This window comes from Ochotona princeps, chromosome 8, assembly GCF_030435755.1.
Source record: "Ochotona princeps isolate mOchPri1 chromosome 8, mOchPri1.hap1, whole genome shotgun sequence".
Lineage (NCBI taxonomy): Eukaryota > Metazoa > Chordata > Mammalia > Lagomorpha > Ochotonidae > Ochotona > Ochotona princeps.
This window is the reverse complement of record NC_080839.1, coordinates 11,997,715-12,023,104: the sequence shown is the minus strand read 5'-3', so window position 1 is coordinate 12,023,104 and position 25,390 is coordinate 11,997,715. Positions and strand designations below refer to the sequence as shown.

Below are 25,390 nucleotides of genomic sequence, written 5' to 3'. Positions count from 1 at the left end.
TGATCTCTTTCTCATCATCCACACTACAAAAAAATCACTTTGGAATCTCAGTGGACATTCTCTCGGGCTGGTAACTGAGTAAGTAATTTTGGAAGTTGTGTCCCATGGTTGGGAGAATGCCAACGCCCCCATCACCACTGGATTAGAAGAATTGAAACATCACTGTCTTTGAGCCAAGAGGATTTCAGTGAGTCAGCATCCCGGAGTCATCACTTCCTTTTCTCCTCCTCTGCTTGACAGAGGGCAGGAAGTCACAGGTCTCTTTCTGGGGCTCTGAAGATCCAGTTCAGGAAACTTAACCTCTTGTCGGTGTTTCTTCAGGTGGGCCAAGGCCGCTCTGGCTTTGATCCCTAGCACAGCTGCCCCTGTCGGTTTAGGAGTCTTCAAACCACGGGGCTAGAGACTGACTCACAAGCCAAGCTCTTCTCCAGGTTTTCCGGGTGCTGTCCGGGTCTTTTCGTGCAAGTCCCTTTAGTAGGAAAGAGCCCTATCCCACCCTCCCCGCCCCAACCTCCGCCAGGTCTGGGCATAGGCTGCTAGTGAGGCAAGTTTAGGGTGGTGAGAACTTGCTCAGACCCAGCCTCACAAGTGAGAATGGCTTTTCCCCTGCTCGCTTTCCAGTTTTGCCACAGTTCATCCCCCGCCTACCCCATTCACCACGCTCCCCCTCCCTCTACAATTGACAGTGCAGTTGACCTCAGGCTCCACCGCAGAGAGGCCCGGCAGCTGCGACGGTGTAGCCCCAGTGCCTCGGCGATCCTCTAGACCCAGGAGGCCAGGGTTGCACAGAGAGGGGGTGGAGAGGATTTAGGGCCGGGCCGGGTGCCGGGCGAGGCAGGAGGCCAGCCGGGGTGCTGGGTGGGGAGGAGCCTGCATGACGGGGAGTGGTCGGGCGGGGCGGGCCGCGGCAGGACCGGGACGGCGGGCGGGAGACGGTGCAGCCGGCGGGCGCCCTCGGAGCTGCGCGCCTCGTGGTGAGGCTCGCCGGGGCCCGCGGAGCAGCGACCATCGCACAGAGATGATCTGGGCCGAGAGAGAGTGGAGCGAGACCACTCCCGCCGGCCGATCGGGCGATGAACCTGAAGCCCTTATCGCGCCAGTTAGGAGGCAGGAGCCGTCAGGCCGCTTTGGCTGTGTAAAACCCGGTCCCTGCTGACACCAGCTGTGAGTAACCTGGTTGCGGCGGCTGCGGCGACGGGAGAAACCTGGAGGAGGGCCTGATTCGGCTGATAAGAGTAGAAGTTTCTGGAAGTTGGGGGAAGTTATAAATGTGGAAGGTGGGGGACGTGGAGAAGGCTCTGCCATGAGCTTAAGTCCCCAAGTACCTTGCACATGTTAACAGGGCTGCTGGAGAGGACGGTGACGCCCAAGAAGGCCAAGTTCTAAAGGGCAGAAAGTCCCTCACCTGGCTTGTGTGTCCCCACGGAACAGTCCTTCATGAGGTAGGTAGCTCGTGAGCCTTTGGAATGAATGCCAGACGCTTCAGGCTTCTGTGTTGGTGGGTGGGGACAGCCCAGCACCTGCCAGCGGATCTCCTATCAGATGTGGGCCTTGGGCTCTGACTGGTTCTGCAGGATGCCTCCAGGGCTGAGAAGTGAAGCTGGATCTATAGGCGTCCAGCAGTGCCCCTCGGGTGGGCGCAGTGGCAAGCACTGGCAGCCTTCCAGGTGTCCCCTGAGCAGGGGGTGGGGGAGGGAGGAGGCTTAGTGGGTGAGCAGAATGAGGACTGTGAAGTCACAGAGGAAGTGCAATGCCAGAGCTGAGGGGCCGGGGCTGGCCACCTGAAGCTGGGAAACTTGTGGCTCAGGCTGACTCAGGGGAGGAGCTGGGTGTGTCTGGTGCCCCCTGGGGAACTGATGAGCTGGTGAGGCCACCCCACAGCAAGGGCCCTCCCTTCCCCACCTACAGCAGAGCGAGTGCAATCCCCTGTCCACCTTCTGGAAGCCTAAATACCAGCCACACCATGCAGAGGAAAACAGTGCAGATGCTAAGGGTGACACTTGCTGCTGCCCCGTTCTCCCAAATCGCCTCCTGGCTGACCACCCCTGCCCAGGGCCACGCCTGGCTCCCTGAGCTTTGGGTCTTCCTCAGTAATTGACGGACGTCTAGGATTTGGGGTGTCAGGACGCTGTGGGGAGAAACATACCCTACAGAGCAGAGTGAAGATCCCTGACTGCCACCCTCCTCCTTCTCAGATGCAGAGGCCTCCATGGCTGTGATAAGCCTGCTGTTTTTGGCAGTGATGTATGTTGTTCATCACCCCCTGTTCGTCAGCGACCGCATGGACCTGGACACGTTGGCCAGGAGTCGGCAGCTGGAGAAGCGACTGAGCGAGGAGATGCGCCAGTTAGAGACAGAGTTCGAAGAGAGGAAGCGGGCGGCTGAACAGAAGCAGAAGGCCGAGAACTTTTGGAGAGGGGACACATCTGATGACTTGGTGCTGGGGAAGAAGGACACGGGGTGGCCGTTCCGGGCTGATGGCCAGGAGGGACCTCTGGGCTGGTTACTGGGCAACGCGTGGAACGCTGGCCTCTTCTGCCTCTTCCTCATCTTTGAGCTCCTGCGACAGAACATGCAGCATGAGCCAGCCTTTGATTCCAGCAGTGAGGAGGAGGAGGAGGAGGAAGTCCGGATCGTGCCTGTCACCTCCTACAACTGGCTCACCGACTTCCCCTCACAGGAGGCCCTGGAATCCTTTTACAAGCACTACGTCCAAAACGCCATCCGTGACCTGCCTAGCACCTGTGAATTCGTGGAGAGCTTTGTGGACGATCTCATTGAGGCCTGTAGGGTGCTCAGCCGCCACGAAGCTCACCCACAGCTGGAGGATTGCCTGGGTACTGGGGCTGCCTTTGAGAAGTGGGGGACCCTCCACGAGACCCATACATTTGATGTCCTGGTGCCCATTGTTCCCCCACAAGGCACTATGTTTGTCTTAGAGATGAGAAATTCAGCCCTGGGCCACCGCTGTGGCAGCGTGTTGGTGGAGTCGGAGTGTATGTGCAAACGCGAGAAGCTCCTGGGTGATGTGCTGTGCCTTGTGCACCACCACAGGGACCCCGCGGGGGTGGGGGGCAAATGTGGCAGCTCCATCAAGGCGGCCCTTTGCACTGGCTCCCAACTGGATGTGTGCAAGACTGTGCAGTGGTTCCGCAACATGGTAGGCAACGCCTGGGCCCTTGTGGCCCACAAGTATGACTTCAAGCTCAGCCTCCCGCCGTCCACCACCTCGTGCAAGCTGAGGTTGGACTACCGCTCAGGCCGCTTTCTCTCCATCCAGCTGCTCTTGGGGGTGCAGCGAGAAGACACCTTGGTCTACCTGGTGAGTCAGGCTCCTGACCAGGAACAGCTCAGCAGCGTGGACTGGCCTGAGTCTTTTGCAGCCTGTGAGCACTTATTTCTGAAGCTGGTGGGGCGCTTTGCCCCTGAGAACACTTGTCACCTCAAGTGCCTCCAGATCATTCTGAGTCTCCAGGATCACAGAAGCTTACCCCCTGGGGCATCTCACCCCATCCTCACCTCCTACCACTTCAAGACAGCCCTCATGCACCTGTTGTTGCGCTTACCCCTCACGGATTGGCAGCACAACATGCTGTCACAGCGGCTGCAGGACATTCTTTGGTTCTTGGGGCGTGGCCTCCAACAAAGGTCTCTCCATCATTTCCTCATTGGGAACAGCTTCCTCCCCCTCACCATCCCGATCCCTAAGACGTTTCGGAATGCTGAGCCTGTCAATCTCTTCCAGCACCTGGTGCTAAACCCTGTAGCACATTCACAGGCAGTGGAAGAGTTCCACAACCTCCTGACTCAGGTGAAAACCCTGCCCTGTGCCCCACTGGCTGGGGCGCTTTAAAGACCAGTAAAAAAGCCAACCCACAAAAAACACATATGCACATAACGGGAGAAGGTATTTCTGATTTCTCAGGCTGCAAGAGTTTGTTGTTGTTTTGGGGGGTTGAGCCTGTTTTTACGTACTATCAGCTTTAAGGGAACCTTCACCTTGCCAGTGCGGACTGTGATAACATAAAACCACTTGATGGGGTGTGTGAGGTCAAGGTGATCCATGCAGCCTGCCAGGCCCTCCTTAGATGAGGCGTTGAGGCTTTCCTTCTTCTGACTTTACTCTCATCACACAATCCAAAGCAGGTCCAGGGAAATGGATGCTAAGGGAGGATGTCGTTGCTCAGGACTTGGGATCCAGAAGTGGCCTGTGAGGTTGTGTTTTTTTCTAGCAACACTGGAAGTGAAAGAGAACCAGAGAATACCTCCATCCCAGCTGATTGCTTTTTTGTGAACCATTCCCAACATAGTCCAGTGAGCTGCTTTCCTTGTTGCAGCTCAATTCTTATCCAAGCTGATGGCACGTCCATTTTATCCCAGATACTGTGAGACCAACTTTTTATATATTTTAGGACCTAGTTTTCCGTACCTTTGCTATTTGGAAAATATAACCGAGATGGCTTATTTTCTATTAGTTTTTGTACGACATAGTTATTTTTTTAAATACATTTTTTGGGGAAAAAAAACCACTGCAGTACTACCCAAATAAATTACTAGCACTGATTTATAAACAAACATTAAATCATAGTGACCTGGCCCATAATGGAGACAGTTATTTCCTATGCATTTCCTATAAACAATGAAATAGCTGTCTGATAGCTTGCTGAATGCCTGAAAATAACATTATAAGCGCTTGACAAGGACAGTCTTTCTGGGGGCCCTTGAGGGGAACCATTACTTTGAGTGGGAGCCACTTAGGAAGTGGAAAGATTTGGCTACATGTGTAGCAGGCTTTGTTGTTTTTTTTTTTTTTCAACAGCCGAGTGGTGACTTTGTATTCTCTTTTCAAAGATGACAAAGGGATTACTTGAAGTATGTGATTTTGAAGAGTGGGCTCACACAATCCAGGCCTGTTGCCAGGTCTGGACAGGAAGGCACTGTGAAGCAGTCCAACTCCAACCAAGTTGTGTTCCTAAACATGGGTCGGGTGTTATTTCCCCCCCTTCTCTCAAACCTGGGCATCCTGCAGAGGAGTGTTAATAGCTTAGGGTGTGATTGTTTGGGAAATACCAGTACTGTTCTATCCAGCAATATCAGGAAGGTCTGCTGGGGAGAACCTGGCTCCACATGTAACTTTGACTTCATGGTGGGGCACAAGGGGTGATTAGATACTGTTTTTTATGGACTTTTATTGTAGAATCCACACCCTCTCCTCAACAGCAATATAAGCAAAATAAAAATTAAAACATTAAAAGTGTCTCCAAAACCGGTGCCAGTCAATTTAGGGGGACCTCACTAGCATCTACCAGGTACTACCTTTAGGGAAATATGTGATGATGGTTGGGTCTATGCTGGTGGCATTTTCGTGTTTTAAAATCCCTTTGCTGGTACTTCCATTTGAAATCAATAAGAGGCTGTTTTCTATGTAAATTGGATCTGTGCAGTAACACCCTCAGCAGATGAGTGTGCTTAGGTGCTTGTTCCCAAGAGACTCACGTTACCCTGACAGCTTCATCCTGGTATTTCTCAACATATCTTGAACCAGTCTGTCCTGTGGTTTTCCAGTGGCATGGCCGGTAGCCAGGAAAGAGTAAGTCAGATGTTAAGGAACATTTTCATGGTGCTCAAATAAAAAGTATCGGCCAACTGAAAGGACCTCAGCAGCTACCAACAACATGTGTAAGCTCTCATCTGTTCAGGTGAAAAGAACATGATATGGCTTCTGGGAGGGCATGCTTGTTTCTAGGCTAACAGGGGACAAGAGAACAGTGTGTAAAGTTAGGAGTAGGCAGATTACAAAAGGAATAGCCAGCAGTGCTTGGGTGGGGCCGAGGGTGCAAGAAAGGATACGGAAGACAGACCAAGCGGTAATGGAGAAAACAGACACCCATAGTGCTCTGGGAATATTCTCGCAATTAGAAGGGAAACCTCCCAGATTAGGAAACTGAGATTTGAAAACAAAACCTGCCTAGTCCCCCAGGATACAACAGCAGTTATGGTCACAGTGTACAGACTGTTCACTAAACACTGCCAATGGCCCAGGCACTGTTTAGCTTTTCATCTGGTATTTCATTTAATCCTCTCACCTTAGAATGCTGTGAAGTAGGCCCCTTATCCCCTCCATGGTACATAGGAGAAACAGAAAAGATATGCAGGGCTGGCATTGTGATGTAGTGGGTAAAGCCACTGTCAGTGATACCAGCATCCCATATGGGCACTAGTTCGAGACCTGGCTGCCCCCACTTGGCAACCATGTGGGATGCCCAGAAGTAGCCACACGCTCCTGGCTTCAGCCTGGCCTAGCTCTGGCTGTTGCAGCCATTTAGGGAGTGAACCAGCAGATGGAAGATATCTCTATCTCCCACTGTCTCTCTGTAATTCAAATTTATAAATTAAAACGAAAAAAAAAAGAGGATATGCAACTTTCCCATAGTCGCACCACTAGTGACAGAGTCCCAGAGAGTGATTAGCCCTGGCCTCCTTTCAGTGTGGTTTTGGGAGTGAAACAGGCTCTAAGGATGGAGGGGTCTCGAAGAGCAAAATGCTTTATGTTAAGAAATATTAAGTTGAAGGGTAGCGTGTTATGTGCATTATTATTTGGAAATTCCAGAAGACAGAAACTGTTGGTTCTTAGCCCAGTCTTTAGGAGGTCTGGAATTTCATAGTCTGTACAAGAATTAAAGGCATTTTCTTAGAGGTCAAAATGCATACAAGGTCATTTCAATTGGGGATGGGGAGTGCCCACTGAGTCCCAGGGACTTGATGGCTTAGAGCAGGAACTACATTATGACATAAGGCAGCTGCCTGCTGGAAGGTCAGAGTGAATTTGAAGCTATAGAAGGCCTGTTCAAGCAGTCCATTGACAACACTGTCGTTCACAGGAAGGCTTGTTTCCCATGTCTTCAGAGGAAGAAGACTCCCTGTGAGCAGTGACGCAGACATGGATGGCCCAGCCCTGCTTTTCTGGCCGCCTGAGGGGTGGGGGAGAGACGCCCCTACTTCTGCACAAACACAGGAATTGAGCTTTGCACTTCACTGATATCATTCATAGATCAGTCAATCCCTTGGCACCGCCCATAGCCCTAGCGATAAAACAAAGACACCATTCAGAACCAGGAGGTCACAGACGTGTCTGCACTGGAAGCGCCTGGCACACAGAGCTGTCTCCCCAGCTTGGGAGTCCCAAGCAGTCAGCTTAGGAGGCGCCATTATTGTCACGGAGAAGGTTCAAGCCTCATCTTCCCCGGCCGGGGTTGGGGAGAGGCTGAGGGGCGATTCCATGCCACCAAACACCGTCCCTCCCTAATACTCACTGCTCTGAATGAACAGGGAATCCTGAGGAGCACCCGTTTCTACTTGTCCTCTGTCAAAACACACTTAGCAAGGAGAACAAACCAGAGAGATGACAGAGACCCACAGGTACACCGAGTCCACAGGCTCCCAGAGACTTTATAACTTGATTCTTCATAAAGTGAGGGGATATTGTCCACGAACCGGCACCTACATGGGATCCTGGCACTTGGAGGTGGAAGATTAGCCAGTTGAGCTATCGTGTCAGGTCCAATGTTACCTTCATTTTATAGGGGGAAGAAAACGAGATGAACATGCTAACCCAGGATTTAAACTTGCCATCCAATTTCACTCATTCCATATATGTATATATATATGTATATATGTATATGTATATGTATATATATATGTATATATATATGTATATATATATGTATATATATGTATATATATATGTATATATATATACATATTTGGAGTTACATAGAGATCTTCCATCTTCTCATTCACTCCCCAGGTGGTTGCAATGTCCAGGGCTGGACCAGGCCCAAGACAGGAGCCAGGAGCTTCACTCAGGTTTCCTACATGAATGGTAGGAGCCCAAACACTTGTGCCATTTTCTGCTGTTTTTCCCAGGTACATGAGCAGAAAGCTGGATCACAAAGTAGCACGGATGTGAACTGGGTGCCCATGTGGGATACTGGTGTTACAGGTAACAGTTTCTATCCACCATGCCATAACATCAGTCCCATTCAATATGTGTTTAAGAAGTTGCTGTGTTCAGCGCCAGCCGCAAGACCTGGGAGAACAGTGGTGTGCAGACACAGCTTTGCTATTCATCATTTTACAATGTATCGAAGTGACAGAAATTAACTGTCACCCCAATACATGTACGGGTACTGAGTCCCCAGTACACAGCTGCCACCAAGCTCAGCCCAAACCTTTGTTGGCATTTGAGTGACCCAGCAGACAGAAACCCTTTGTATCTCTCAAATAATTAAAAATTGGGGGTCAACAGTAACTTCCAACAAAGGACAGCAGCCAAAATGACTGAGAGGCACGGATGGTGTGTGGTGGGCTGAATCCCAGGCACGTAAGTGTCTTACAAAGAGGGCAGCAGCCAACAAAACACACACACATATAACACACACACAAAGGAGCAACAGCCCTGTCCCTTATACCAAGAACTGCCCAACCTTTAATGCCCAAAGAACAAAGAAACCCTGTAAAAGATTCCAGATGTGCGACTGGCACTTATTTTGCGAAGGCACAATAAGCCTTCCCTTGCAATGCCCAGTATCCCATATTTTGGGGAGTGAGGGTAAGGGCCTGTCTTGAGTCCTGGTTGCTACCACTTCTGATCCAGCTCCTCGATAATGTGCCTGGAAAGCAGCAGAGGACGGGCCAAGTGCTTAGGCCCAATACCCACTTGGGAGACCCGGAGGAAGCTCCTGGCTGTTAGCTTCAGACAGACTCGGTCAGCCCCAGCCCTTGTAGCCACTGGGGAGGGATGGCAGATCTGTGTCTCCCCTCTGTTAACTCTGCCTTTCAATCACAAATAAGTGAACCTTAAAAAAAGGATGCCTGTTATAAGAGAGTATAGGGCGATATAGGGATATTGGGGCACGCCCCTTCTTCCCACATACAACTCCCTGGAGTCAGGGGAAGCCGAATAGACAAGGGGCACCTGATACACTACTCCAGCCTTTCACTGGGGGTGAGAGGAACATGATTTCCAGGAAGACTTCCACAAGAATCCATTACCACGGTTTTCATTGAGAAAGAAATAATAAAAATTAAAAAGTACACAGCACTGATTTCTCCACCTCCAAGGGCCTCATTTCGGAACCGGCTGGCTCTCACCCCATCCCGTCTTCACTTTGCACTTCCTCAGCCTTCAAAAAAAAATTCGTCGAGAAAAACCTGTTTCTTCGGTAATCCGCATCCCTTTTAGAAATTCCGCGAAAGCAGAGCCCTGACCCGTCCCACTCCACGCTGGGTCCCCGGCTCCCAGGGCCGTGCCCAGCCCTCAGAATGCGGCAGTATCCACACGAGGACAGCCCCTCCACAGTTCTCCTCCGGCAGGACACCACAAGGCGCCAGGCCCCCAATGCCGGACGCCTCACTTCCGCCTGGTACGTGGCGACCCTGTCTTCACAGCGGAGCGAGGCTGTCTGCGCAGGCGCAAATATGACCCCGCCCCCGGGGACGTCACGCGTCCGTTACGGCGTCCCGGCGTCAGGGCGCGCGCGATTTAAAACAGCCTGGGAGGCCGCGGAAGCAAGATGGGTCCTCCTTGCCCAGGTGAGGCCTGTCCGGCAGGGAGGCACGGCGCCGAGGTGCTCCTGGGTGGACGGGGCAGGCGGGCTGCCCGAGCTGGGGAGGGTGGACATGTTCGGGCCCTGCGCGTGGGGCCGGCCCCCTCCGCGCCTGCACCCCGCGGGCTGTGTGGGCGCTGCAAGGGCCGCCCTTCCTGGAAAGGGGTCTCCGCGCGGTGGAAGGATTGTGGTTACCCCCTTCCCACATTCATTCCCCCCTAAAAAAGCATTGCGTGCCCGCTTGGGGGCGGCCAGCACTTGTCAGGTGCAGAGCTGTGGTCAACAACAAGATTGATGAAATGAGAACGACCCATGCGAATTCCAGGGCAACGCTGAGACTTGCTGGCTGACGTTCCTCAGGGACCAACATGTCCCAGAGAGACAGAGATTTTGCAGAGTAGGGGATGGCAAACCAGGCGATAGGGGGAGAAGGTTGAAAAATGAGCTGGGGGGTGAGGAAGCGTGCACAGCGGGCACAACGTGCTTTTTGAGTTCAGCAGCTGCCTGTGGAGTTAATGGAGACATGGTGCCAGAGGCGAGCAGAGAAACCAGGAGACCATTGGAGGCAGGAAGGGCGTTAGGTCTGCCTCTTTGTGGTCAGCCGGTGCCCTTAGACAAGCGCTTCCTTCAGCACTGTTTTGTCCTAGCATCTCTTTTTCTCAGAAGCCAGCTCCCTTGCTCACTCTGAGGCACCAGCATCCAAACAATCACAAGTCCTCTTGACTTTCTTTCTAGAAAGGTCTCTTGCCTCTTTCCTGTTTGTTTACTTTTGTGGCAGGCGAGAATTCTGCCACTGAACCACCAATACTTTTTGTCTGACTTCAGTTGAGAGTTACCATATTCATATTCTTCACTGGGGAACACAGGAGGTGGTTCTTATATTTTATTTTTGTATTTTATTCTCTTCTATCCTTATTCACTACTCCTATTTTTTTTACCACTCCTATTTGATGTCTCTGCTCACGTGAGCAGTTGTCTGTTGTTTCTATGTTTATTTCTTCATTTCAGAGGGCTCCCGTCAGCTGGTTCACTTCCCGAATGCCTGCCATAGCCAGGAGCTGGGAAGCCAGGTCTTCCACATGGGTACAGGAAGCCAGCCAGCTCTTTGAGTACTGGAGCTGTCACGGCCACTGCCTCGCAGGGTCCTTTCTAGCAGGAAGCTGGAGTCGAGAGAGTGGAGCACTGGGACCCAGGCCCCTGGGGTGGTGTGCTGTCCTTAGCTGGCAGTTTAACAGCCCGGCCAGATGCCTGTCCCTTACCACTCTCAGACGTTCCTGTAAGATGTGTTATGTTGTGCCTATTTTCTGTATCATCAGTTCTCATTACAAACATTCCCATTTGGAGAATAAAAAAGCAAGGGCTTAGAGCACTTAACACTTCACCAGCCGGAAAGTAAGGGAGCTGGGTTTGAAGCCAGACCTTCTGACTCTGAAATCTGGGAACTTCCTCCTGTTAGCTCTTCCTTCTCTTTCCCAGTATCGCTGTTTCTTGCTCTCCTGTAGTGGATCATGGCACATGACCGTGTCATCTGAGTTTTTGATGCCCAGTGCTGAGTACCACTCTGTATTCTGCTTTTCACCATCACTCCCCACTCTCAAGCCCTTGGTCCCTTCTGTGTTAGGTCCATATAATCTCTCCTGTTCCTCCTTGCTCTCTTTGCTTCCTTAATACATCAGGTTTGCATGCTTGCTGATGATGAGCGAAGAACAGCAGTGCTGGAATGTGAAGGTCCCCAGCAGTCCTGCTGCGTTTCCTGATTCGTACACTCTCTCCTAGAAGGCTGTTGCGGGCATCCCTTTTCTTTCTCTAGTACCGCCTCGCCCACACTCCCCGTAGCTGCTGGGTGTTTTGTTTTTCCTTGCTTTCTGTTTTGTTAGGTCAGTAAAGGCAGGATGCCGAATCATCATGGCAGAGCCCGCATCTCATATTGGAACTCTAGTTTGAATACCAGCTGCTCCACCTCAGCTCCCTGCTGTTGTGCTTGGAAAGAAGCAGTGACTGATGGACCAAGTGCTTGGTGTCAGAGACCTGGCTGAAGCTCCAGGCTTGTGACTTTGAGCTGAACCAGTTCTTGGAGTTGTAGCCATTTGGGAAGTGAACCAGTGGATTAAAGATTGGTTTCTCTCTCTCTCTCCCTCTCTCTCTCTCCCTCTCCTTTCCTCTCCTTCCTTCTCCTTCCTCCCTCTTTTTCCTTCCCTCCCTCCCCCTCTCTCTCCTCTTCTCTATACACAACATTAGAGGGGAAGGGAAAGAGGAAGACAGGCTATTATGTATTACAAATTTCTCTGATTGTCTCCAAATTGTTTAAGCTGATTCTCTCTTGGATCAGTGATTGGTCAAAAGCTCATGTTGCTTTTGGTTTAAATGACTTCTTGGTTTCTTTTAATCTAGAAGAGTCCTCCTACTTTTTCTTTTGTTCCATTGTGTTTTGAAACTTGCTTTAAAAAAAAAATTTGTTTATTTCTATTTTTTTTTTTAAAGATTTTATTATTATTGGAAAGCCGGATATACAGAGAGGAGGAGAGACAGAGAGGAAGATCTTCCATCCGATGTTTCACTCCCCAAGTGAGCAGCAACGGGCCGGTACGCGCCAATCTGATGCCGGGAACCAGGAACCTCTTCCGGGTCTCCCACGCGGATGCAGGGTCCCAATGCATTGGGCTGTCGTCTCCTGCTTTCCCAGTCCACAAGCAGGGAGCTGGATGGGAAGTGGAGCTGCCGGGATTAGAACCGGCGCCCATATGGGATCCCGGGGCTTTCAAGGCGAGGACTTTAGCCGCTAGGCCACGCCGCCGGGCCTTGTTTATTTCTGTTTGAAAGACAAAGTTACAGAGAGAAGGAGAAACCGAGAGAGAGAAACTCCATACTCTGGTTCGTGCTCCATACAGCTGCAGTGGATGGATCTGGGGCCAGTTTGAAGCTAGGAGCTAGGAGCTTCTTCCTGGACTGCCACAGGGGTGACAGGGGCCAAACCACTTGGACCATTCTCTGCTGCTTTACCAGGGCATTAGCAGGAAGCTGGATCAGAAGTGGAGCAACCAGGACTTGAAATGGTGCCCATATGGGATGCTGTCACCACAAGTGGAGGCTTAACTTGCTATGCTACGGCACCAGCCAGCCTTGACACTTTTTCTTTGAGACCAAACCACATTATTAATTTGTATGAATGTTTCCTTGTGTCATTTAGGCTGTTTTTAACTTTTTGTTGCTTTTTTTAAAGATTTATTTATTTTCATTGGAAAGTAAGGTTTACAAACAGAAGAAGAGACGGAAAGATCTCCCGTACATTGGTTCGCTCCCTAAGTGACTACAATGGCCAGAGCTGAGCTGATCTGAAGCCAGGAGCTTCTTCCAGGTCTCCCACACAGGTGCAGGGTCCCAAGACCTTAAGTCATCCTCCACTGACTTCCCAGGCCACAAGCAGAGAGCTGGATGGAAGTGGGGCAGCCAGGATATGAACTGGCACCCATATAGGATCCTGGCATGTGCAAGGCGAGGACTTTAACCACCAGGCTATAGAGCAGGCCCCCCACCTTTGTTTTTAATATATTTATTTATTTGAAAGGTAGAGTCAGAGAGAGAGCCCCTAATGATTACAACAACAAGGTCTGGGCCAGGCCAAAACCAGAAGCCTGGAAGCCCATCCAAGTCTTCCTTGCAGGTAGCAGGGACCAAAGTACTTAGGCCATCTTCCATTGCTTTCCCAGGGAACTGGATCATAGTGGAGTAGCCAGGACTCGAACCAGAGTTGCATAGGGGATGCCAGCGTTGCAGGTAGCAGCTTAGCCAGTTGTACCACAGTGCTGACACCCAGCTTCTTGTTTTTTTTTCCCCACAAACTAGAAGTTAAATTGTTGATTAAATTTAGGTTAGGCTTCTACCGGAATTTTTCCTAAATGATGACTTTGATCTTGTGTCGTGTCAGATGAGTAAGCTTTAGGTTGGCTTGTTTGTAGTGAGGCTGCATTTGCCTGCTCGGTCAGTGTGACGGCCAGAGCTTCCTTTTCAATGGACATCTGCAGTCAGTGAGTCATCTGTAGGTGCTTCCTCAGTGTTCTGTTGAGTTTGTACGTGCTTGTTCGTTCTGTCTATCCAGACACACACGAACTGGGACTGGAAGCCCAGGGCTGGTGAGTTGATCAGAAGCAGCAGCTGTATCCATAGCTCCCATCCAAGGCTTAGGTTTGCTGTAGCTGCAGAGTGGCTGTTTGTCCTATCTCTCCCTCACCTCAAAGAAAACCACACTGTAAAGCTCGTAGCATCAAGTAAGAGAGTTGGGAGAGATCTTAATGGGACTGTGTGGTGAGCCTCCACCCCTGTGACAGGCCCAAGGCCCTGTTAGGTGCAGGAAATGCTCTGTTAATGGTTTCTTGTAAGATTTGTTTGTTTATTTGAAAGGAAGAGCTATGGAAGGAAATGAGAGCAGTGGCCGGGAGCTTCCTCTGGCTCTCCCCTGTGGATGCAGGGGTCCAAGTGTTGGACCATCTTTAGCTGCTTTGCCAATCATATTAGCTGGGAGCTGGATGGGAAATGGAGCAGCTGGAACTGGAACCAGTACCTGTGTGGGATGCCAGCAGCACAGATTGTGGCTTAAGCCCACCACGTTACAGTGCTGGCCCCAAAGGTTTGCTGAGCAAATGTTTCGCTCCTTCACCACCAGTCCTAATCTGTAACTCTCCTTCAGATGTCCGTGGACGCCCCGTCACTGTGTCCTCCCCGTCAGAGCGGGCGTTCTCCATGGCCCTGCCCAAGAAGGCTGCTCTCAGCACACCTGGCACCCCTGTGCTCCAGGACTTCCCTCAGAATGACGACGAGAAGGAGCGGATGCAGCGGAGGCTCTCCAGGGTCATTGACCTGCAGTTCAGCACTGACCCGACGCATCTGTTAGCCTCCCCTTCCAGTAGGTGAGCGTGTTTCTGGGCTGGCTCTCCTTCAGGTGGCCACCTGGATGTGGGTTGCATGGGTCCTGGCATCTCCACAATACCTTATGGGTTCTGGGTTTGGAGTTTGAGAAGTTACAGTATCCTGGGTCCTTGGCCGAAGATTTTGTGTGGTTTTTTTTCCATGTAGGAGTATTGATGTTTCAACTTCAATCCCTAAATTCACAAACACTCAGATTACGGAGCATTACTCCACCTGTATCAAACTGTCCACTGAAAATGTGAGTATCACCTGGTGTATCAGTTAGCATTCTGTCTTGATCACAGAAAAAATGCAACTCTGATTCTGTAGAGAATGTTTCCGATGTTAGCTTTTTTTTTTTAAAGATTTATTTATTTTCATTGCAAAATTAGGTATATACAGAGAGAGGGAGAGACAGAGAGGAGGATCCTCCATCTGATGATTCACCCACCTAAGTGACTGCAATGGCCAAAGCTGCGCTAATCTGAAGCCAGGAGCCAGGAGCTCTTCCAGGTCTCCTATGTAGGTGCAACGTCCCAAGGCTCTGGGCTGTCCTCAACTGCCCTCCCAGGCTACAGGCAGGGAGCTGAATGGGAAGTGGGGCCGCCAGGACCAGAACCAGTTCCCATATGGGATCCCAGCGTGCCCAAGGCGAGGACTTCAGCCACTAGGCCACCATACCAGGTCCATTAGCTTTTTTTTTTTTTTTCTTTTTTAAGATTTATTTATTTTTATTGGAAAGTCCGATATACGGAGAGGAGAGACAGAGAGGAAGACCTTCCCTCCAATGATTCACTCCCCAAGCAGCCACAGCAGCTGGTGCTGAGCCAATCCGAAGCCAGGAGCCAGGAGCCTCTTCCTGGTCTCCCACGCATGTTCAGGGTCCCAAAGCTTTGGGCCATCCTTGACTGCTTTTCCAGGCCACAAGCAGGGGAGCTGAATGGGAAGCGGGGCTGCCAGGATTCGAACCAGCGCCCATATAGGATACTGGCACGTTCAAGGCGAGGACTTTAGCTGTTATGCTATTGCGCCAGGCCCTTTTTTTCTTTTTTGATTTATTTATTTTTATTTGAAAGGTAAAGTTAGAGAGCAGGACAGAGAGAGATATCTTTCATCTGCTGGCTTACTCCCCGAATGGCTGCAATAGCTGAAGCTGGGCTAATCTGAAAGCCAGGAGCCAGGAGCTTATTCCAGGTCTCCCACATGAGTGCAGGGTCCCAAGCATTTGGGCCATCCTCTGCTGCTTTCCCAGGCCCCCTAGCAGGGAGCTGGATTTGGAGTGGAGCAGCCTGGACTCAAAACTGGTGCCCAGATGGGACTTAAGCTGCTACACTATGGCACCAGGCCTGATAGCTCCTTTCTTCTCCAGTTTCTCTCCTTGAGTGCTCTGGGTTTCTGGAGCACCTCCTCACAGGTGGCTGCTCCTGGCAGTGTCTCTGGAGAGGCAGCATGGCTCAGGTGTTAGCAGTGTGGGTCCCAGAGTGAGATAGTAGATGGTAGGGTTCTGGTGCTAGCCTCAGCGGACATTGTCTGCACCTAAAAGCTGTGCCTTATGGCATCCCTCTACTGCTCTGCTGTAGAGTCCTGCAGTGTAAATTGGGACTGAGGAGGTGCCGTGTGCCTTGTAGAGTTGTTCTGAACATGGCTGCATCTTTGCATATGATGCATAGAGCATGTGCCGCGTGTAGCAAGTGCTTAGGAATCATGTACTCCTGTCTGGAACTTGAGAAGGACTAGGTGGATGTACACATTTGGCTCTGCTTCCAGGAATTAAGATCAATGGGGAAGCATTGGTTTTCCTAAGAAAATCTCAGCTTCCTTTATTCTGGGTAGCATCATTTACACATGCCTCAGCTGCAAATGACAAACCTGTGTGCAATCTTCTGCTTTCAGAAAATCACTACCAAGAATGCTTTCGGCTTGCACCTGATTGATTTTATGTCCGAGATCCTTAAACAGAAAGACACCGAGCCAACCAACTTTAAAGTAAGAAGTGTCTACTTCCTCTTTTTTTTTTATTACAAAGCCAGATATACACAGAGGAGGAGAGACAGAGAGGAAGATCTTCCGTCCGATGATTCACTCCCCAAGTGAGCCGCAACGGGTCGATGCGCGCCGATCCGAAGCCGGGAACCAGGAACCTCTTCCGGGTCTCCCACGCGGGTGCAGGGTCCCAATGCATTGGGCCGTCCTCGACTGCTTTCCCAGGCCACAAGCAGGGAGCTGGATGGGAAGTGGAGCTGCTGGGATTAGAACTGGCGCCCATATGGGATCCTGGGGCGTCCAAGGCGAGGACTTTAGCCACTAAGCCACGCCGCCGGGCCTGTCTACTTCTTGTATCTGAGTTTCCAATCTTTAGCGTAGCGCAGTTGTATTCTGCAGATACCCGCAAGCTTCCCTCATCTAGACATTATAGTTGCTACTTTACTTTCTTTCCTACGCTTAGACCGCTCGGCCACTCTGACTCGCTGAAGAAATGTCGCGAAGATGCATACGGTCTTTATTCCTATAAATTTGTTTTATTTTCTGTATATTTTCCCCCACTGGGAGAGTATCAGTTTGTTGGTGATACACAAGAGGGTTGTGCCAAAGAGCATCAGTGCATGGCTGTGCCGTGTAACACAGTATGAAAATCGGTTAGTAAACATTACAGAATGTATTCCCTCCCAATTTTAGGGAATTAAGTCTTTTTCTTGGAGCACGTAAATATTCATGAAGCTTCCTATGTTTTGTCTGTTCAGAAGGTTTTTCCCTCTGCTTTGCCTGTTTAACTAGGTGGCTGCTGGCACCTTGGATGCCAGCACCAAGATTTATGCTGTGCGCGTAGATGCTGTCCATGCCGATGTGTACAGAGTCCTGGGAGGGCTGGGCAAAGACACGCCATCTCCCGAAGAAGGAGAGGACCAAGCTACAGGTACTTGGGTTGGCATCTGGAGCAAAGGGGCTATTTGGGGGCCTACCAAGTAGTTCTAAACTACCTGGTGAACTTGAGTGATGGGCTAGAGTGAAGTCACAAGAAACCAAGGATCTCATTTTATTAAAGACATGGGCATTTCATTTCATGGGTAACCTTACATGAGAAGGTAATCAAACCCTAGAACTGTTTTCCTTTGAAAAAAGAGAAGGGCCTTGTACCACTTCTTCAGTTTTATTTAGGAAAAACTAAGAGAAGCTTACTGATTTGGGGGAGAGGGAGAGCTTTGGAATTGGGCTTCCATTAGAGCCAGCTGCTCACTGTAGTCCTGCTCCCCATCAGCTGAAGGTGAGATATTCCTGTTGGAGAACATCACACATGTTCACGTTTGGGGGCTCCTGCCCAGGGTTTTGAAGAGGGTTGCATACGCTTCCAAGCCGTGTTTGCAGCACACTGTCTTATCCATTTTTAGACAGAAGTGCTACTGGAATAGGAACAACCAAAAAGGCTCCAAAGCCAAAGAAAAAGCATTCGTACAAAACCATCGAGCAAAACATAAACAACCTCAACGTGTCTGAAGCAGATCGGAAGTGTGAGGTGAGGAGCTGTGCACGGGGAGGGCTCCGGCTGATTCACACCTCGGGGCGCGGAAGCTCGGCGGGACTAGGGCTGCGTGGCGCTTGTTTACGCCTTAGAAAGTGGAATTACTTCACTGATGTTTCTTCATTTTCATTCTGCTTGGTAGTGAGGACTGAAGGAGGAAGTCCCTCAATATTTCAGAGAGAAGTTGCAGATTACCAAGGAATCTGGCATGCTGGAGACCTCATTTGTAATTGACATGGTTAATTTAAGGCAAACAGGTGTTGTGGCAAGTTTTTAAGAATGTTGCTATCAACGGTAGATGCAAGATCCATTGCTGGAAAAACAGAAGAATTTTGCTATTAAAATCATTCCACTGAATGTCCTGGTACCTCTTGTCTCCGCATGCTTCTTGAAGTATATAAGGAAATTCTGAGATGTGCAGTTGCTCTCAAAAGAGGTCCTAGGCATTCACTTTATACAGCCGTAAACTAGATCACTTCTTTTCTGCAGTCTTCAGGTTCCCTCAGTGAGTGCTCATGTCAGAGTGGAGTGGGTCACCAGAGAAATGAGAGTATGTGGAAAAGGGAGAGTTCTGGTCACCTGGTCTCAGGAGGTCAGAGCTGCAGAAGCAGCCAGTAGGAAGGAGGGAACCCGGGAGCATGCAGTGGGCAGATGAGAAAGGATCTCAGGCAAGTGGAAGTTGAGGCCACTGCTTGAAGGGATTCCTTCCAGAGCTGACACTTGAACCTCCAAGGATGGGATGCTGCTTGGCTGGTGCTCGGGTCTGAGGGACGCACATTGATGCTGCTTCGGGGAATGGCTGGAAAGTTGCAGTTTGTGCAACTGCAGTTCCGCATGGGCTTTGATCCTTGGGGTGCAGAGGCACTGCTGGGGCTACTCAACACAACTAGTAAACCTGAAGGAGGAGCAAGCATGGCTCCTTCCTAGAGCGCTGCACGCTCCCTCTAGTGCCCCCTGTCGGCAGAGTCTAGGAGGGAGCAGTGGGCAGAGCCAAGAGGTCCCCAATCCAGCACCACTGAGCAGGGGAGAAACAGTGGATTTAGAGCTGAGAGAAAGAGCTCAATAACTGATGCCCAAGGAAAGTGCAGTGAGCTGTGTCTGTCCATCTGTCTGTCTGTCTAGAGAGCAGGTACAAAACGTCAGCAGTGAGGAATTTAGGTGGAAGTCACACAGAGATGAGTACTATTCTTCAGACATTCTTACAGACTTGAAATATGTCAGAGTAGGAGGGAACGGCTGGGAGGAGAGGAATGAGGATGCTGAATGCGAGTGATTGTAAGTAAGGTCAAGGTTTTTGTTTCTATTTACAGTTTTATTTTCCTTTTATTTGAAAGGCACAGAAAGATAGGGAGATTGTCTGCTAATTCACTGCCTAAATGCCTGCCACAGCGAGGGCTCAGCCAGGATGACGCCAGGCCAGCAGAAGTGTAAAGAGGACACGGTGTGTGCTCGTCTCCACGCACTGTCCTGTTGAACAGTGTGCCTGTAATGCTCTGATCACACACAGCCTTTCTTTTCTATTTTGTGCTTGGTCAGTCGGAAGGTTCCTCCTGCTGGTCATGTGCAGGGATGATGTATTCCAGCGAGCGCATGCTTCAGTGTGAGAGACCAGGCTTCAGCGCACGAGGCCCTCCCTCCCTCGGCACGAGCTGTCATTTTTGGGCTGCCTGTCTGTTTTGTGTTCAGGTGGATCCCATGTTTCAGAAGACGGCGGCCTCATTTGATGAGTGTAGCACAGCAGGGGTGTTCCTCTCCACCCTCCACTGCCATGACTATAGAAGTGAGCTGCTTTTCCCCTCGGATGCCCACACCCTCTCCACGGGAGAGCCTCTCGACTTCCCGGATTTAGGTTGGGTAGAAATGACGGATTTAAAAGGTAAGTTCAGATCATTTCTGTCATCCGTGATGTTTCTGTGTAAGCGTTGGATATGATAAATCCTTTGCTCTTCCTTTGCTTCCAGGGCCCAGAAGCCCCTCTGCAGTGCCAGCTGAGTGTCTGCTTTGGCTGTGTCTAGCCACCTGCTGTTTTCCTCTCTGCAGCATTGCCTCCTGGTTTTGTGTGCCATGGGCCTTAGATGCCCACAGTTTTCTTTCACCCAGCTCCCAAAGCCAGGGAGCTCTGGATTCACCCTGGATTGTTAGAGCTTGGACTAGAGAAGGGGTCTTTTAAGAAACCTCTGGCTAGAGAGGGTTTGTTTTCATTTGTTCCCAATCCAGGGTCCTGAGAAGAAATGGGTGCTATGAGTTGCTTGTGGCCTCTTCTGTGGGCCGCCCTATTCTCAACCCCGTGACACTGGCCTGCCAGGAATTCTACATCCTTCCCTCTCTTCCCGCCGGGCTCTGCACTCGGGGTGTGCTGGCAGGGCAGGCAACTGTGAAGACCAGACACAACTCATGTGGCGACTGCGCTTGTGTGCATCATGTGTGCCTGTTGAATGGGTTGATCCTCCCCTGCTAGGGCTGTGCAGCTGTTACAACAGCCATCCTCATCCTCTGTTCTTTGTTCCTGTCTGCAGTGTGCTTAAGCTGACTGTTGTGCTAACATCTGTTTTCCCAATGTACACTCAACCAGAACAAGAATTCTCTAATAGTCTCAGGTAGTTGCTCTAAAGCTAGTTTAGTTCGGGATTAAAAATAAGTACCACTATGTGATTGTTTATGTACTTAGTGTACTTTTTATTTTTTAAGATTTATTTATTTTTGAAAGGCAGATACTTTTTAAGAAATATTTGTTCATTTTTTATTGGAAAGTCAGATTGGCAGAGAGAAGGAGAAACAGAGAAAAAGATCTTCCATCCTCTGGTTTATTCCCCCAAGTGGCCGCAACACCTGGAGCTGAGCCTATCTGAAGCCAGGAGCTTCTTCTGGATCTACATGCGTGCAGGGTCCCAAGGCTTTGAGCCATCCTCTACTGCTTTCCCAGGTTGCAAGCAGGGAGCTGGAAGGGAAGTGGAGCAGCTGGGATGTGAGCTGGCGCCCATATGGGATCCTGGTGCATGCAAGGCAAGGACTTTAGCCACAAAGTCACCATGCCGGGCCCCTTCTTTTTATTTTTTTAAGGATTTATTTATTAATTTTTTTGGAAAGTCAGAGTTATAGAGAGAAGGAGAGACAAAGATCTTCCATTTGCTGGTTTACTCCCCAAGTGGCTGTGATGGCCAGAACTGAGCCCATCCGAAGCCAGGAGCCACAAGATTCCTCCAGGTCTCCCACACTTGGGTGCAGGATCCCAAGGCTTTGGGCCGTCATCTACTGCTTTCCCAGGCCACAAGCAAGGAGCTGGATGGGAAGTGGGGCAGTTAGGACACAATCCGTTACCCATATGGGATCCCAGTGCATGCAAAGCAAGAATTCAGCTAGTAGGCTATCATGGCAGGCCCCAAAAGGCTGAAGTTACAGAGAGAGGAGATGTAGAGAGGTCTTCCATGTGCTGGTTCAAACCTCAGATGGCTGTCATTTCAGCTTCTGAGCCAGGAGCTTCTTCCAGGTCTCCCACATGGGTTCAGGGGCCCAGGCTGCTCTTCCAGGTCATAAGCAGGAAGCTGGATGGGATGTGGAAAAACTGGAACATGAATCAGCACCCATATGGGACATTAGCACCTCAGGCAGAGAATTAGTATATTATACCATCTCTCTGGCCCCTCTTAGTGTACTTTTAAAAAGAGGAGTCATTTTTGTTTTCTCTTTTTTAACACTTATTTTATTATTATTATTTTTTTTAATTGGAAAGTCAGATATATAGAGGGGAGGAGAGACAGAGAGGAAGATCATCTGTCCGATGATTCACTCCCCAAGTGACCACAATGGCTGGAGCTGTTCCTGTCCAAAGCCAGGAGCCAGGAGCCTCTTCTGGTCTCCCATGCGGGTGCAGGTTCCCAAGGCTTCGGGCTGTCCTTCTCAGCTTTCCCAGACCACAAACAGGAAGCTGAATGGGAGGTGGAGCAGTCGGGACACAAACTGGCGCCCATATGGGATCCAGGCACGTGCAAGGCACTAGGCACTAGGCTACTGCGCTAGACCCTGTTTGTTTTTTAAGAACTTAATTATTTGAAAGGTAAATACAGATATCTTTCATCCACTGGTTCATTATTCAAATTCCCACAATCACCAGGTTTGGGCCAGGCCAGCACTATAAGCCCAGAACTCCACTTGGGCTAACCACGTGAATGGCAGGGATTCAGATTATTTAGCCAGCACTTACTGCCTTTCAGGTGCATTACTGGAAACTTAATCAGAAATGGAGTAACCAGGATTTGAACCAGGCACTCCAATATGCAATACAATGTCCCAAATGGCCTCTGAACTTGCTCTACCACATTTACTTGAAAGGCAGAGACAGTGACAGATGCAGAGATCTTCCATGTGCTGGTTCATTGCCAAGATGCCCATAAAAGGCGGGTTGGGCCAGGCCAAAGCCAGAAGCTGCTAGCAGTCCAAGGCTCCCATATGAATTGCAGGAGCCCCAGGTACTTAAGCTGTCAGCTGTCACCTGTGGCTTCCTATGCACCATGTTAGCTGAAAGCTAAAGTCAATACTCAGTACTTGGACCCAAGCTCTCCTACTTACAATACCGGTGTCCCTTCTTAACAGGAAATGTTTTTCTATTTCTCAACTATAGCATAGGGCACAGCATTCATTTCAGAACCAAATGTACGTGTTTCAGATTTCACTGCTAGTATTTCATGAGTTTGTGAAATGACGACCTACAGTCTGACTGCAGCGTGGGTGTGCACATGGGCACCTGCTCACTCAGCTGCCAGCCATGTTGACGTTGAGTCCCTGGGGAGAGCAGCGAGGTGACAGTGCCTCGGCTCCGTGGGGCCCCTCAGCATCCCAGGGAAAGGCCTGAGGAGCACACTTGGCCCAGTCTCATGTGTGATCTTGTGTCCTCTCCAGCACCCTTGCAGCAGTGTGTGGAAGATCGCCAGATTTGCCCGTCCCTGGCCGGCTTCCAGTTCACCAAGTGGGACAGTGAAACCCATAATGAGGTGTGGTCAGCTTTTGGACTTATAAGGGCTCTGGGCATTTTTCCAGTGCTTCATGGTTTCAGTTGGGTCGCCCAAGATTATTTTTGCCCAGTGGGAACCAAAACTGTGGCGTCGTTTTTGTTGAACCAGGAGAACAAACAATATTTCCCTTGGCACGTATACAGAGCGGGGTGGAGGGACAGTGGCGGGCCAGAGCCCTCACGCCTGCGAGTGGACTCAGATCAGCTTCACGTGCCGCCTCTGCTTCCCCGGAGGAGGCGGGCCTGCTGTCTGTGCAATGCTGCTTTGTTTCAGATTTACTATGAAGTGTGCCTATCCCAGTGGCCTCTGGTGTTTTGGCTGCTGTCAAGCTCGAGGAATTTCCTGCTGTTTGGGGTTAAGTCCCTTGGCACACAGTTTCCTGAGAACCCATCTCGCGGAAAGCTTTCCTTTGTGTATTTTTAGCACAGCCCCCTTTAGCCTACTGATTACAACTTCCAAAATAAATGGTCTCCATGGCAAAGTGCTTTCTCTAAACATGCGGTTAATAGATGCAGATTCCTGTTTTGTGTTTCACACAGTGTGCCTGACAACAATGCAGCTTCATCCTGTGCCACACAGTATAAACTTCCTCAGCCACGCTGTGCTGTCCTGAGAACGTTGGCTCTGGGAGGTGGGCTGGGGTGGGGGGCAGGAGAAGGCTGGAAACTGGAATTTGAAGGTGAGCTCAAGTGGCCACCGTAGAAGTGAGGTGGGGGAGCAAACTCTTTTTTTTTTTTTTTTTTTTTTGTCCGCCTGCAGTCCTTGTCAGCCCTGGTAGACAAGTTTAAGAAGAACGATCAGGTGTTTGACATCAATGCTGAGGTTGAGGACAGTGACTGTGGGGATTTCCCTGACGGGCCCCTGGAGCATGACTTTGATGCCACTGATGAGCCTAACTGCACCGCAGCTGGGGACCAGGAAGAGTTCAAGAGCTGGAAGGAGCCCTGCCAAGTCCAGAGCTGCCAGTAAGACTCCCAGCACCCAGAAAAATTCCCCGGGTCTGTGTCTGTCTCTCTTTCTCTTGCTGTTTCTGTTTGAAAGACTTATTTATTTATTGGAAGGGCAGAGTGACGGGGAAGAGGGAGAAAAATCTCCCATTCACTTGTTCATTGCCCAAATACCTGCAACAGGCAGGAGCCTCTTCTGGGTTTCCTGCATGGGTGCAGGGGCCCAGGGGCCATCCTCCACTGCCGTTCCAGGTGCATTAGCAGGGAGCTAGATTGGAAGAGGAGCAACCAGGACTCAAATGTGTCTGCTCATATGGATCCCTGTACTGCAAGTGGCTGCCTTACTGGCTGCTTCATGGAAGTACCTGCCCTGAGGGACCCCACTGTTTAAGCCCTTACTATTGCCTCCCGGTTCTACATTGGCAGGAAGCTAGGATTGGGAGCAGAGCTGGGATGCAAACCCAAACACCTGCCGCTCGGAACTTTATCTATTTTTATGATGACCTGAAACTAAAAGTCAGTAGCAAAGGAAAAACTAAAATATTCACAAATACTAGGAAATCAATCTGTGAAATATTAACCAAAAGGGAATTTTTTAAAAAATATTTATTTTTATTACAAAGTCAGATGTACAGAGAGGAGGAGAGACGGAAAGGAAGATCTTCCGTCTGATGATTCACTCCCCAAGTGACCACAACGGCTGGTGCTGCGCCGATCCGAAACCGGGAACCAGGAACCTCCTCCAGGTCTCCCATGCAGGTGCAGGGTCCCACTGCTCTGGGCCGTCCTCGACTGCTTTCCCAGGCCACAAGCAGGGAGCTGGATGGGAAGTGGAGCTGCTGGGATTAGAACCAGCGCCCATATGAAATCCCGGGGTGTTCAAGGTGAGGACTTTAGCCACTAGGCCATGCCGCCAGGCCCCAAAAGGGAAATTTTTAATAGAAGAAAATATGCAAAGTTAAAACAATACATAATATACAACCAAGTCAGGTTTCTAAAATTTCGTAATTATTTTCATAGCAGAATCATTCATTTTTAAGTGTCCATTCAGGATTTTGCAGTCCTGCCACATGAGGGTTGCAGACCCTGGTGGGCCTCTGGTGATGATGGAGAAGGTGAGGCGAGGGAAGGAGGGGTGAGAGAAGTATGTCTTCTCGTGTGGAACTTAATGTGAAGGACCTTTGTATAGCCCAGTACAAATGGAAAGTTGTTCTCTGAAGTTTCCTGTCCTTTCACCTTTAGAGGGCAGTACAACAGCACTAACTGGCTCTCGAACACAGTGGAACCTTTCAGGACAAAGTCACCTACCCGGGCCCGGCGGCGTGGTCTAGCGGCTAAAGTCCTCGCCTTGAAAGCCCCAGGATCCCATATGGGCGCCGGTTCTAATCCCGGCAGCTCCACTTCCCA

The 25,390-nt window shown here is 50.2% G+C and overlaps 3 protein-coding genes across 7 annotated transcripts in view; 2 read left to right on the top strand and 1 right to left on the bottom strand.

Moving 5' to 3' along the window:
* The window catches only part of SNRNP200 (small nuclear ribonucleoprotein U5 subunit 200), a 45,280-nt gene extending 43,662 nt beyond the window's left edge, over positions 1-1,618 (bottom strand). Inside the window, exon 1 of the mRNA XM_058667591.1 lies at positions 1,406-1,618. The gene's annotated coding sequence lies outside the window, so the exon portion shown is untranslated. The remainder of the gene's footprint in view (positions 1-1,405) is intronic.
* Positions 845-3,883, top strand: ITPRIPL1 (ITPRIP like 1). Of its 5 annotated transcripts, XM_058667592.1 has the most exons (3): positions 846-1,164; positions 1,343-1,442; positions 2,196-3,883. In XM_058667592.1, the coding sequence occupies exon 3, from the start codon at positions 2,210-2,212 to the stop codon at positions 3,851-3,853; it is 1,644 nt and encodes a 547-aa protein (XP_058523575.1). In that variant the 5' UTR covers positions 846-1,164; positions 1,343-1,442; positions 2,196-2,209; the 3' UTR covers positions 3,854-3,883. The 5 variants fall into 5 exon arrangements, with proteins under 5 accessions (XP_058523579.1, XP_058523575.1, XP_058523576.1 ...); XM_058667596.1 differs by lacking the exon at positions 1,343-1,442 and having other exon boundaries at positions 845-1,164; XM_058667593.1 differs by lacking the exon at positions 846-1,164 and having other exon boundaries at positions 1,242-1,442.
* Positions 3,884-9,497: 5,614 nt separating this feature from the next.
* The window catches only part of NCAPH (non-SMC condensin I complex subunit H), a 29,055-nt gene continuing 13,162 nt past the window's right edge, over positions 9,498-25,390 (top strand). The window contains exons 1-9 of the mRNA XM_012928587.2: positions 9,498-9,594; positions 14,293-14,512; positions 14,679-14,769; positions 16,404-16,496; positions 17,286-17,424; positions 17,897-18,021; positions 19,714-19,903; positions 22,924-23,015; positions 23,796-24,001. Of these exons, the coding sequence (XP_012784041.2) occupies positions 9,576-9,594; positions 14,293-14,512; positions 14,679-14,769; positions 16,404-16,496; positions 17,286-17,424; positions 17,897-18,021; positions 19,714-19,903; positions 22,924-23,015; positions 23,796-24,001 (1,175 nt within the window). The 5' untranslated portion in view covers positions 9,498-9,575. The remainder of the gene's footprint in view (positions 9,595-14,292; positions 14,513-14,678; positions 14,770-16,403; positions 16,497-17,285; positions 17,425-17,896; positions 18,022-19,713; positions 19,904-22,923; positions 23,016-23,795; positions 24,002-25,390) is intronic.